Genomic DNA, 13637 nt, shown 5'->3' with positions numbered 1-13637 from the left:
GTTTGTATACCCCATATACCTGTTGGCACTCAGTGTGCCCTACACAGGGAACATACAAATGTGTGTGCTTCAGGCAATTATATTATGATTATAAAAAACATAAATATAGTCAGTTCAAATACTTTGCATTTTAAAGTTTTAGTGTTTGTAACTAGTATGGCTGTGAAATAAATAAAACAAAAATAAAAACAAAAAAATCAATTTGTTCACAAAGGGAGCAGAGTTATATAATATTACATTAAATGGGAACAAGTAAAACCTAAAGCCATATAGTACTTGAGTACTGCTATCAGTCTTAATCATCAGTTTTAGAGTAATTTGATGCCCTTTTTAATTGTAAGGCTCTATGTTAGTTTTTCTTTAAACGGGTAAAGTCTAACATAACTACTCATCTTACATTTATTTATGCAGCAATGGATTTATTTTTAGTACTTGAACGCATCATGGGTGTTTACTATCGTGTCCTGAATCTGAAACCGGATTGGTGGAGCATGTTTTGAGGCGGGAAACCGAGACTTAAATTTCGGCAAAGATTGGTGTTTTAATCTAGTTCCTAAACTTGGTCCTCTTTTCTTTAACTTCTTGCATTTTTATTGACAGATAAGACGAGATGTTTTACTACCCCAATGTGCTCCAGCGACATTCTGGATGTTTTTCCACAATTTGGTGAGTCTACATGTTGCTTCAAAGCCATTAGCAAGAAGTCCTGATGGACATTACCTCCTGACTAGCTAACTGTTATGTCTAAATTTTGTAAATGTGTTTTGTTATTCAGGTTAGCAGCCACTAAAGGCATCAGGGTGACTCGCAGAGAGCTTCTGAGAGTCAATGTCAAGCGGACCTGGTATGAATGTGCACGTTTTTGTATAGCAAGGCTGATAAAATTGCTAAAGTAGATTAGCAAAGGTTTAGACTAGTTTAGGTTACTTAGTTCAAACTTAGCACTTCACTACATCTCCATTTGCCAGTAAATTGTGCAGCTAAGTTTTACTGTGCACATTTAGTCAAGATTCATCTGCCTCATTTTGAATGTTTACAGCGGGGAGATTTTGGACTATGTGACCGCACAGGTTCCTCCACCACAACCCAGCCTGCCCAGGCCTCGGTTCTCTCTGTACCTGTCCTCTCAGCTGCAGTATGGAGTTGTTGTAGTCTACCACAGGCAGTGTGGCTTCTTGCTTGGTGAGGAACAAACAGAAAGACAGCAGAAACAAGAGAAACTGAAATCGTGTGATCAGCCATGACATTCCTCTGCTTTCCCTACACACTATGCTGCAAGTTGAGTCACTGCAGTAGTTGTCAAATTTGAAAGTGTATACAAAACACTGAGGCGATGACTAACATGGATTAAAAAATAAATCGGAATCATTTCACGGTAGATTGCTTATATAGGATTAGCAAAAAAGGGAGTTGGTTGGCAAAATGACTTTCAATTGAACCAAAAACCCCCAACAAAAAACACTAACTCAAATAAACCAAAAGCAAAAACAGAGCAGCTTCATTATTTTTCATGATTGATGTTAACTGGGGAAAAAAAGCCCAGCTTGTTTACTTTATGCAAAACACATCAGACAGATTGTGTTTGTCACCTTCTCTCTGTGTCATGAAAACTGTTTTGGTGCAAAAACCAAAACAATGCTATCATCCCAGCTCCCCCTGATAAGTGTGATTTAGAAGCCAATATGGAACTAATGAAAGCAACATCATCAAACACAGCGCAACAGTCTCGATTCATCAGGTCTCAAATTGCAGCCTGACGATGATATTGCATCCGACAGATTCGCAATCATGCTGCTGTCATGGTTGATGAAAACGGTGAAACATAATGCAGGATGATCAGCAGGAGGAGATGCCAAGAAAGCAGCCATTGTCTGCAGTGGCATTTAATTTCACCCACCAGTACAATAAAACCTCCAAGTGTGTGGGTATGATGTTTATATGGTATTATTAAGCAGGGCTTAGTGGAGTTTGGTATGGTCATTGTAAAATGGGACACAAACATCCTCCATGCTCATTTTTATTTTTCCAGACATCCATTTTTTTATATGCTTATTCAGTTGAAGGTCCTATGGGGCTGGAGGCAATCCTGGCTTTGGGGGAGAGGTCGGGTACATCCTGGACAGGTTGCCGGTACAGGCAACCTAAATACTCTTAGTACCTTTTATCAATGAGGATGTTGAATACACGTTAGCTTGAAGTGACCTTTAGTACATTTGTCACTGTTAACTTAAATGTGATGCCTCTTTTTGCATCTCTGTTTTTTTGTACAAGTCGTGTGCATAATTTTTCTGTTTTCCAGAGGAGGTTCAACAAACCATAGACCGCCTGCTGCGCTGTAAAAGATGTGTACCTATAGACATGGCTGAATCTGGCAGGTCTGTGTATGCACGCACAGTGTGCTAATCCACAGGGGAAGAAAGTTTTGTCTCTTGCAGCATCTGAAAAAAAATTAGCAGAACTGTCAGGAAGTTTTAGCTGTTTGGGGAAGTGTGAGCTCACAGGCTTGTTGTTGAATATTTATGAGATGACAAACAGATTGTTTGGAGTAATAAACAGTAAAATGGAGAATATGGTGTTTAAATGAGTGGACAAATGGCTCTCCTTCCCTTTAAATAGCTTCATCAATGTTTCATAAGCCACATTATGGAACAGCAGTAATGTTATGCACTTTGCTATTTATTAATCCATTTTGTGCGATATGAAAGAGCTCTAGTCTTATTCAAGTGATATTTTATATTATTAGAAACTGCAAATTCTAAAATGTGTGCAGTGTTTGAATATGTTGAGTAATAACATTGATGTATCACACTGTAGGAATGCTTTGGATATACCTGACATCCTGTACATGATGGAGGAGGCAGAAGGAGCTCAGGATCCCTTCTTTGGTATCATGAAATCTCACCACCTACCCAGCCCATACAAATTACCCCAGGTACATACAGCCACCATTATACACCAGTATTATATATGCATGCCTCTGTAATATGTCAGGTAAGCTACAGAGGGACTGCAGTCAGTGTTGCAGGTCACGCTCTGTAAGCATGCGGGTGAGAGGCAGCAGTAGCTGCTACTATTACAATAATGATTAGATTTACCATGAATCATAATAATAGAAGCTTGCAGGATTTCACACATGCAGGCGAACTCCTGTTTCCAAAAAAATCTTCTGACTTGTAAAGATCAGTTCAGTGTTGAGCTTCATATGCAAGACTATTTGTGACATTTCGTCCTTATCCTAACACACAGACAAACATCTGATGTCCTGAAATTGTGACTGGCCATATAAATGCAGAACTTACTGTTATTTCACACAGTTTTGTTTGTTTGTTACCACAAATTACACATGCACCATTTACTTGGATTATTGTTTTATGGTAATGTTTACAAATGGGCTTTGATCAGTGTTTTTTGATCAACGGTCATGACAATTAGCATATTAATGATCAAGGAGCTGACCTCGCAGCCCATTGTTCATTCAGTGGGCTGGTTTCAGTTATTGTGCAAATGTACTGTTTATAAGGTTGGGGAAACCTCCAGTCAGTTGAGACTGAAGAAGTCACTTGGATGAGTGACGAAACGTTTCTCGCACTAAAAAAACGCCACGTCCAGGTGAACAGAATCAACCTTTTGGGGTTTACAAACCTAATTCCAAAGAAGTTGGGTTTGAAATAAACTGGGGGGAAAATGCAGTGATTTACAAATCTCATAAAACCACATTTTATTCACAATAGATCACAGAAAACATATCAAATGTTTAAACTAAGAGATTTTATTATTTCATGAAGGATAACACCTCATTTTGAATTTTTACGGCAGCGACATGTCTCAGAGAAAGTTGGCATGGGGCAACAAAAGCCTGGAAAAGTACTAAGTAAGTAAGAGGTACAATAAAGAAACAGCTGGAGGAACATTTTGCAGTTAAGAAGTTACCTAGTGAGCAATGTGACTGGGTATAAAAAATGCATCTTAAAGAGGTTTCTGCAGAGCAACTTCAGGAAAAAAACTTTTCACCATATATTTCATCATCTACAGTACATAATCATAATACTCAAAAGATTAAGAGATCCTGGAGAAATCTGTGTGTGCAAGGGTCAAGGCCAAAAATTAGTATGGGATGCCCATGAGATGATCTTCAGAGCCTCAGGTCTCACTGCATTAAAACAGGCATGTCTGTGAGCACAATTCACCATGCCCCTCTAAAATGCAGGTTAAAGTTCTTATTGTGACAAGAAGAAGCCCCACATGAACGTGATCCTGCCCTTCTCTCGGCCAAAGCTCATTTAAAATGAAATTATTCTGTTATAGATGCCCTATAGTTCAGATTAAAGAGAAGAGGAATCATCCGGGTTGTTATCAACACTCAGTTCAAAAGCCATCTCTGATGGCATTAGTGCCTATAGTATTGGCACCTTGCACACCTGTAAAGACACCATCAGTGTTGAAGGGTGTAAACAGGTTTTAGAGCAAATGGAAACATTTGGCACATCACGAGAAATACGACAGAGAAGACCCCGGACTGTCGGGACTGTATTCCTCTCCCAAAAGTCCAGCAGCTGCTCTCCTCAGCTTCCAGATGTTTACAGACTGTTGTTAAAAGATGAGGGGATGATACACAGCACTAAACGTGGCCCTGTAACAACTTTTTTGAAACATGTTGCTGCCATGAAATGATTTTTTTTCCTGAATTGTTGCATTCTCTCAGTTTAAACATTTGGTATATTACTATATTACTGCTACTGTGAATAAAATATGGGTTTGTGAGATTTGCAAGTCATTGCATTGTGGTTTTATTTACACCCCGAGTCGTGTGGCAATGGGGTTGTGCACTATATTTCTCCCTGCTTACAATACTTCATAGTGTTGAGTCAGTTAAATCACAGTGAATAACTCCTTGCTGAGTGTGGGTGCTGTAAATCTGGCAGACCTGGACTTGAACTTTGTCCTCATAATCTGTAATGAGTAGAATGAGTCAACGTTATATGGATTTAAAGGATTGCTGCACTGCATCATAAGTGTTTGTTACGTGTTTGTGATGTGCGCTTCCAGACAGGGTTTGTGATTGAAGATGTTGGTTCACAGCACTCCCTGGTGCCCAGTCCCCACACCACACGAGGTGAGATGAAAACTCTGGCATTTTAAAAAGCTGTAGCTGCTCCCCATTTGAATCTCAGCTACTCTCACATCCTTGTGCTCCTAATTCCTCCTGCAATGTTAAACCAGGTTTCAGGTCACCTCCAGCTGCCATCACTCTAACTGAGAAGGAGCACTTCATCATTACCACTGCTGAGGTAAACTCTCTGTCATAGTGCGGGGACAAGAAACACCCCAGTCATCATTTTTAGTTACAGCAGGCGTCCTGGTGAATCACTGAGCCAGGATGTGGACCGTGTGCCCACAACATCTCCAGTTAACATCTTTGTCACAAGCTAGAAGCCTGCTTCCTGTGTGCCTCATGCTTTGTGACGAGGGAGCAGCATCAAAGGCAGAAGATGTAGTACACTGTCACATGTTCTTGTGAGAAAGATGTTTACTTTTAAACAAGGCCAGATATTTATAAGAACTCTTATTTTGAAGTGCTCAAACCAATCCAGTGTGTATAAGATGAAGTGAAGTGAGTAGTGTGAGGGAATGTGGATCAAAATGAGAGACAGAGAGAAAAGAAGGCCGAGGGATGTGTTTCCCTACTGTAAGTCGAGCAGGACCATCACACAGTATTAGCCTCCTCGCTCTGTCACTTAGAGACTGCCAATGGCCCTCATGAACTGCATCAGCTGATGATATCCATTTTGGCTTGTTGAGATCGGGCTTAATTACATCAGCCTGCGTGCACAGTTTGCTCACAGAGACATGCTGCTCACATCCCTGTTGCACTGTCAGTCTCATGAGTTTAGTTTTGCTATGCAGGCAGAAACATGGTAATATCTGTACTCTCAGCTCTGTTGCTGCTGCTGTATTTTTATTTCTGTCTTTTATTCACGCGTCTTACATTTTCTGTGTCAGGATTTCGAGGGAGCTGATCTTCCCGAAGCTACAGCCAGAGAGATTGACTTGTTGATGGACCAAGCTGACCAGTTCCATAAAGGTGTTTCTCTCAGACTCATTGACTGTCCTCTGTGATAAGCACTGTGCACATATAACAGGGTTTTATGTGTTTAGCCTGACATCATGTTTTAGCTTTGCAGAAATTATTATCAGCTCTGCAACATGTCCCTCTCTTGCACAGGGTATTTTCTCTGCCTAGAGGAAATTTTTGGCACTGTCTTCTAAGAGGTTTTAGGAGTGGCAAAGACAGGTCACCCACATTTGAAGCTAGCTTCATTAATTCCAAGCCTTGAAGACGTTTTTGTTTATGAAATCCTGAGAAATAACAGGAAAAGGCATCGATTTCTGCCAAAACCGGAACTTATTTACTTTACTGTAAGCATGTGGTCACCTACAACAAGACCCCATTCTGAGTCAGGAGAAAGCCTGTTGTAATGTGACTGCCCCCATCAGCCGGGTCAAATTCTTTGTGCCACGGCTATAATTGGAAAAAGAGCCGCTCTGACCCCATGAGTGCTTTTGCTACCAGAAAGAAAACATTTATTTTCTGGAAACTGGTTGGCTTCATTGGAGAGCAGAGAGGCAGAAACTTTAGATCGCCTCTTCTGCTCTGACAAAAATTATAAAAGACAGGACAACATGTGAGTAGCTTGTATTTAGTTCCAATTTTCTCTGTTAAAACATGCGTGAGAGAGTAGAAAAGGATTTTTTAGGGTCTTATTAGAATAGATTTAAGCCACTTGATTCATTAGTTTGGGTCATTTGGTGCAAACTGTTAGTTTGTATGTGTCTTGTTTCTCTGAGCATTGTGTACAACACGTGTTAAACAGATGCAGAGGAGCAGACAGAGGAGAGCAGCTGGAAAGGAGCCATGTCTTCTGCTGATCAGTGAGTCCTGGTTAGAAACAAAAGTGACAAACATGGTTTGTTTCCACTGGCTGTTACGGCCCGTGCACAGAAAATAGACCGCAGACTTACAGGAATATTTATGTGTGTCTCAAAGGTGTGATAACAGTTTTCGTGCTACGTGTGTGTTTCCAGGCTGGAGGAGGTGGTGTTGGGGACAGACCGGGACAGTGTGTGGCTGCTGGACGAGGAGACAGGTCAGCCTATGGCGGTTCCTTTGGCAACCATTGCCCTAGAGATGACCCCTGTACAAGTTGCCATGCCATCTCCACCCTCTGGGGCATCTGGGAGAGAGGGGGACAGAACGACAGAAAGGCCCTGTGATGAGGTGGGATAAGGAGGACTGCTCACTTTTACTGTTTTGTGAGAAAGTAAAAGATTTCCGGTGTGTCTGTGTGGGATGTATCTGAAAGGCTCTGGATTTTGTTGATGGAAAAACAGCTATTAAAGCTATGTTTTATTTTTAGGCTATTGAACGATGATTGTGTAGGAAACACTGTGATGACAGCTTGTTTTTATGACACCCGTAGCCCAGTGACTCACGAGCAGTTTGTTTTGTTTTAGAAACAAATAATAGAAAGCATGTGCGGGTGTGTCAACACGGAGCTGCATATTTTCCAGTATGCGTACACCGGACTGTTAAGTCATTGCACTGTAAACGTATGATTGTTGCTGTGCCACCAGGTGGCTGCTCCTCCTCTAAGGAAGCGCGGTGGAAGACGCAGGCGTCAGCTGGTCTTTGCAGACCCTCAGGTCCAGATATCTGAAAGAGTGATGGAGGAGCAGATCGGGAACCCGAGGGCCGAGACGCTCAGACGGGTAGTTAGATTAAGATGACATCACTGAACTTTTAAAGATTTATCTGAATGAATTCAGTCTAAATATTTCAGATTTTGAATGACAGTTTGCATCACATAACTGCTGGAGTTATGTACACATTTAACAGCTTCTTTTCTTCTCAGACACATGTAGACCTTTTCCATGAGTCTCTACTCGACTTGACTCAATCCATTTTTTAGGGCTTTCCATTAGACTTTTTGTTACCTCCTGTCGGATTTCAGGTGATCCGAGGCAATCCGAAAATGTGTCATCAACAGACTGCATGCCAACAGTTGGCCAGTCATTGGCGTCATGAGAGCTACACAAAAAACAGCACGGTCCCTGAGTCTGAAAAAGCCATACACTGAGCAGCAGGTAGATAATCATCATCCGCTGTTATTGTGTTTGTGTCACATGCAAATCACGTCACGGGACTTTTGTCCGCGTTACTATAACGACCCACACGTAGCAAAGTGGTACTCGATTGTAGTGGAAAACAACCAAAATGGAGTTGAGTTGAGCAGAGTAGGTATTAATGGAAAAGAGGCAATAGACACAAAGACTCCATACTAAAATCCGTCTTTGCTGGATGTTCCTGGTTCAGTTGACGGGGATCAGTGGTTGACTGACCGATTTTCAGTCTCTGCTGTTCTGTAATCAAAGTCTTGCCATCAAAGTGTCTATTCACCAGGGTGTCTTTTAATTAAACTCCTGCTCTCCACTTCTATTCCTTCTCTGCCCACTGGAATAGTGCTTATTGATTTCATTGCCTTCCTTCTTTGTTGCTCCCTTCCTGCCATGTTTAAATTCCTGTGATATGCTGAGATTGGTTCCCCCCCCCTCCTCTTCCTCCCTCCTCCCTCGCTGCACCAGAACCTTCACTCTAAAATCTTGTTTTTCTCTCAGTCAGACGTGTTGCTGGACTTCCTGTCTGTGACCACGCGTGCCACTCCTGCTCAGCTCTTCAGCGCCCCCTGTGGATGTAAGTACCAGGAGCTACACAGTTACTGTTGACTGAATACGAACCATTATTTCTAAGCCTTTTATTCTCAAGTAATGAAAGCACAGACGGATTGAGCAGTATAAAATCCCTTACAGTTCCCCTGTGCATCATGTAAGGAAGCCTAATAAATAAAGAGACATGCTGCAACTTGTCTGTTCGCCACATAAATGTTGTGCATGTTTCTAATCAGCTTCAGCCTCACTGGGCCTCTGACAGTGTTTGCTAGTACTGAATACATCGCTTCATAGCAGCATGTTAATGGGTGGGGCTAATCTCCAACACAGTCATCAGCTATAGTGAAAAAAACTATAGCTGTAGAGAAAAAAAAACTGTCGGCATAGCACCCTGTCTGCCTTTTGCCCTATCTACAGCCCTCCTTCACTCTGACCTCCAGACGCTATGGAAACAGCAGGCCTCACTCGCCGTCCTGCCCAAACAAGAAAAAGAGAAAGGGGAGGAGGAAGAAGAAGAGGAGGGGAGATTGGGGTCAGAGCAAGAGAGAGAGATAATGAGGGCAGAGAGGAAGAGAAGACACTCGTCCATGAAGGAGGTGGGTCTGCGTACATTTAACCATCGACGAGGAGGATTTTGATGTAAAGTAGTGGTAATCTTACCAAACTCCAGTGTAATGCCATCCTGAATTCTGAGAGGGTGTTTGTGGAGCCAGAGTTGTAATAATAAGGCTTATCTGGTATCCAGCTAGCCCGCAGTGGTAGTCTGCCAGCTCAGTCTGTTCAGCTCATTGGTGAAATAAATCAGATTATAAACCTCATTTCTATTTCTTTACTCTCTCTCTTTCTCAGATACCCAGTGATTTAAGACTGCAAAGCACAGAGGGCTCATGTAAGAAGAACTCTCATCTTCGACACAGATTACTTCGATTTTTTAAGAGCACAAAGCCACTCACTGCGTGTTTGTGTGTGTAAGCAGCTGTGTCAGATATGATGCTGGACATGTCCAAAGAAGATCGATCAGTAAGCGATACCGTTACTTCCATCAGCAGATGGTAAGTCTCAGATGGATAGAAAGATGGACAGCTCGGTGCATAAGAAACAGATCACTGTGTGTGTGTGTGTGTGTGTGTGTGTGTGTGTGTGTGTGTGTGTGTGTGTGTGTGTGTGTGTGTCTGCAGGTCTCTGCAGGAGGAAGTCCAACAACCAATGGAGCCCATAGCAGAAGAAAGGATTGAGATGCCCGAGGCTCAGACTTACGCAGACAGCAGGGACATGCTGAGGTGCTTTGTGCTGCAAGAAACACTAAACATAAGCTAGCAAACACGCACAAACACACTCACACTGACACACAAACATACTTTGTAACTCCAAGAAATGCATGAAAGACATTTGCAGCTGTGTCAAACTCAGTCTCACTGATGCCAACTGTTTGAAATGAGAGTTACATTGTGGACCAGACCTATAGATGTTATTGACGTGCCCGTCTTTACAATCTGGTCCACATGAATCCTGAACTATATGTTCTCATTATGGCGCCCACACCGCCAACTCCTAACAACCTGCTCATCAGCCTGAGTGTGACAGTTGCTTGTAGCACGAATTTGATTAAACAACATCAATCCTTATGTAAAAGCAAAGTGGGAACAAAGTGCTTATTTGTAAGTCTTAACATGTCAGTGGCTGTGTGGGAAATATAAGGGAAAAAACGCCTCTGATCAGGTGGTTTACATATATAGCACAAGCCAGGCAGCTCATATGAAAGTGGGCGCACAAGGAAAGGTTTTGAATTGTAAATTAAGTTTGCAGTTTATCTGGAAGTCCTCATCTAAATGGTCTACCTGACACTGCTTGCCTCTTATCAGCTCCAAGGGTTTCTTTCTCGTATATTCAGTATATCAATAGAAATGATATTCCCTGAAAACAGAGATCGTCTCTTGCTGATTACATGCGCAGGCCTCTCTGTACTCTTTGTAAAACAGCAAACATCTTTTGAAATTGTCCACCTCTGCTTGCTTTGTCCCACTCTGTGTCGGGCCGCTTTTATGCTCGCCGTGACGCTTGTGTGGCGGGTGTCGTGGGATGATTTTTACATCTCATCCTGTGTCGTGAGACATGATCTTTGTGACACATCGGCCGGTCGTGCAAGACCCGAGTGTACGATCGTGCCTGTTTTTATGATTATTTTAATAATAGTTCTGCACAGTAGCTCAGAGACACACGAACACACAGGGGGAGATGTTGCAACTGTTTAGAAGAATAACGCAGTGGCTTCTTGCACCTTAACAGTGGGGAATAAAGACGAGCGAAGCGACCACTGCAGAGGGTGTAGTGGCACCTTTAGCTCATCAGCTTTAAGGTGTCATGGAGGTGTGCCCACACAGCCCCGACTGAAGGAGTTTGACACGTGTTGCAACATAGGTAAACATGTAAGAGTCACTGTGATAATACAGGATGCTGAAGGATCTTTCTTTACTTTTTAATCCTTTCTGGCTCCTGAGTGCAGGCTCTTTGTTAATGCTGCCCAGCCTCCACATGCGCGTTAGTGCTCTAATATCCACTCGTGTTGAGATCTGACGAGTCCACACTCTGCTCTGTTGCCAGAATCGCCCCAAGGTGATTAGTTTTTGTGGCACGACATGCCTACCTTCTTTGTATTTGAAGGTAGGCTGTGGCAGACTTTTAAAGGTGAACCATTAATGGCTACAGTTTGAAAACTAGGACAACTAGTCTATTTATTCAGAGTTCCAGCTGTGTTGGTTGAATTGCATGAAGAGAAATACAGTGACTTTCCTTTTCTAACACAGGCCAAAACAACGCTTAACACCACTCGTAATCTTTATCCAGTGTGTGCCAACAAACAGCATCTGACACATTTTCACATCCTTGCTTATGTGACAGTGTTGGGGTCACTCGTCTTTTAATGCACACTTGTCTTCAGAGTTTTCAGGGATGTTGCTGTCATCTACACACTGGGAATCTCCCTGTTGGTTTGATCTAGTTTATGTCTTGCAAAACTCTAATTTTTATTCAGTTCATGCGTCAGACAGTGAAACTGTTGATCACAGTGCATCTATAATTATATTCATGTCCGGTAACATGTATAATTGCATATACACTTTTTGCCTCCAGCATAACAGGTTGACCTGCTTTCTAAGTTGTTGGACATTTGCTTTGAAATTCTAAACAGAAAGGAAGCAGCAGACCTGAGGGATGAGTCTGACACGTATCCCTGACTGATTTTGTTTAAATGTCAAATACTGTGAAAAAGTATTTGCTCCCTTCATGATTTCAGTTTTTGTAAATTTTCACATTTCAGATTTTAATATCAGACAAATACAACCCAAGTAAATACAAAATGCAGTTTGGTGAAATTATGATTTTATTTATCCAAAACTACATATCCCTTGTGTAAAAATGAAATAACCGCCTAAGCGTAACAACTGGCTGCACCACCCTTGGCAGCAAGAACTACAATCAGACATGATTGATAACTGATAGTGAGTCATTCACATCACTGTCGAGGAATTTTGGCCCACTCTTCTTTTCAGAATTGTTTTATTGGAGTGTTTTCCCAAAAGTCTCTGGGAACATCAAGATGCTTTTTAACAGATGTGAGTTGAGCCTTTGTGTTCTGTTTGCTCAGCAGTGGTTTTCTCCTTGGACTCTCCCATGGGTGCCATTTTTGCCCAGTCTCTTTCTTATCATTGAATCATGAACTCTGACCTTAACAGAGACAAATGAGGCCTTGTCACTTTTGCAACCTCCTGGATGAATCATTGCTGCGCTCTTGAAGTAATTTTTGTAGACTGGCCACTCGTGGGATGATTCACTACTGGTACAGTTTTTCTCCATGTGTGGATAATGGCTCTCACTTTGGATCACTGGAGTTCCCAGACTTTAAAACTGGCTTTGTAACCTTTTCCAGACTGACTGATGCCAGTGACTTTTTTCTTAGCTCTTTCTTTAGATTGTGGCATGATGTGCTTTTAGCCTACTTTACCTTGTTAGACATATTGGTTTAAGGGATTTCTCACATTTTCACACAGGACATGGAAGGTTTGGGTAACTTGGTTTTCTTAATAAATGAAATCATTGTTTAAAAAAACGTAATCTGTACTTCCTCGAGATATTTAAAAACAAAACATACGTTTCTTTTCCAGCTGGATCACCTTCAGCCTGCAGAGGTTTGGTGAAGTCATCTTTGACTCTCTGCTGCCCCCTGAGGCCAATCGCTCCACTGCAACTGACACATTCTACAAACTGCTGGGTATGGGAAAGACAGAAATGGATTTTATTGATTTTTAGAGCTTTGAAGAATGAGGTGGATTGATGTGTCATTAAAGCTGACCTTTCACAAACTTCCCTGCATTGTACAGTAACAAAGGCTGTCACAGAGTGCGGTCTCTGTAACATGTTTAATGGCCCTATTCTGTGACGCTTCCTTCCAACAGAGCTCCTGTCTGCTGGGCAGGTGACCGTACATCAGACTGAGCCCTACAGCAGCATCACCATAAGCTCTGCTAAGCTGACAATGGCTGCCTGAACACACCTACAGCATCCAGCTAAAACCTAGTAGAGATTCAGCTCATCTGAACACATTGTTAAATCCAGTTTTTAATCAATAGCATATGAAGATTATTAAATGAATTACTTTTAATTAAACATGACCCTTTTTAAAAAAAAAAAAAAAAAAACCATCAGCGTTTCATGTTTTTATGCTTGGAAATTCAGTATTTTTAAGGATATTTTTAAAAATGTTATCCTAGTCATGTGGTTCAGATTTATTGCTTATATGGTTATATTTTCAGGTGTTTAAACATAGAGTGTTGCAGTTTGGACTGAGTGTTGTATTATTATAGCTTTTTTCTTTTGTTTTATATTGTTATTTTCTCTGTTAAAAATATTAAAAAGGA

At 41.6% G+C, this 13637-nt stretch overlaps 1 protein-coding gene across 1 annotated transcript; it reads left to right on the top strand.

Annotated features, from left to right (window-relative positions):
• Positions 1-509: 509 nt before the first annotated feature.
• On the top strand, positions 510-13421 carry rec8b (REC8 meiotic recombination protein b). Its single transcript, XM_084939018.1, has 18 exons — positions 510-666; positions 776-844; positions 1040-1182; positions 2300-2375; positions 2815-2932; positions 5047-5113; positions 5221-5288; positions 6001-6082; positions 6873-6930; positions 7084-7276; positions 7633-7767; positions 8674-8749; positions 9142-9320; positions 9574-9613; positions 9701-9776; positions 9903-10004; positions 12885-12991; positions 13176-13421. The coding sequence occupies exons 1-18, from the start codon at positions 611-613 to the stop codon at positions 13265-13267; spliced, it is 1737 nt and encodes a 578-aa protein (XP_084795144.1). The 5' UTR covers positions 510-610; the 3' UTR covers positions 13268-13421.
• The last annotated feature ends 216 nt before the right edge of the window (positions 13422-13637 follow it).

The sequence above is a fragment of the Perissodus microlepis genome, chromosome 9 (genome assembly GCF_051167445.1).
Source record: "Perissodus microlepis isolate ML-2025 ecotype Zambia chromosome 9, ASM5116744v1, whole genome shotgun sequence".
NCBI classification, from domain to species: Eukaryota; Metazoa; Chordata; class Actinopteri; order Cichliformes; family Cichlidae; genus Perissodus; species Perissodus microlepis.
This window is presented reverse-complemented; position numbering and strand designations above follow the sequence as displayed.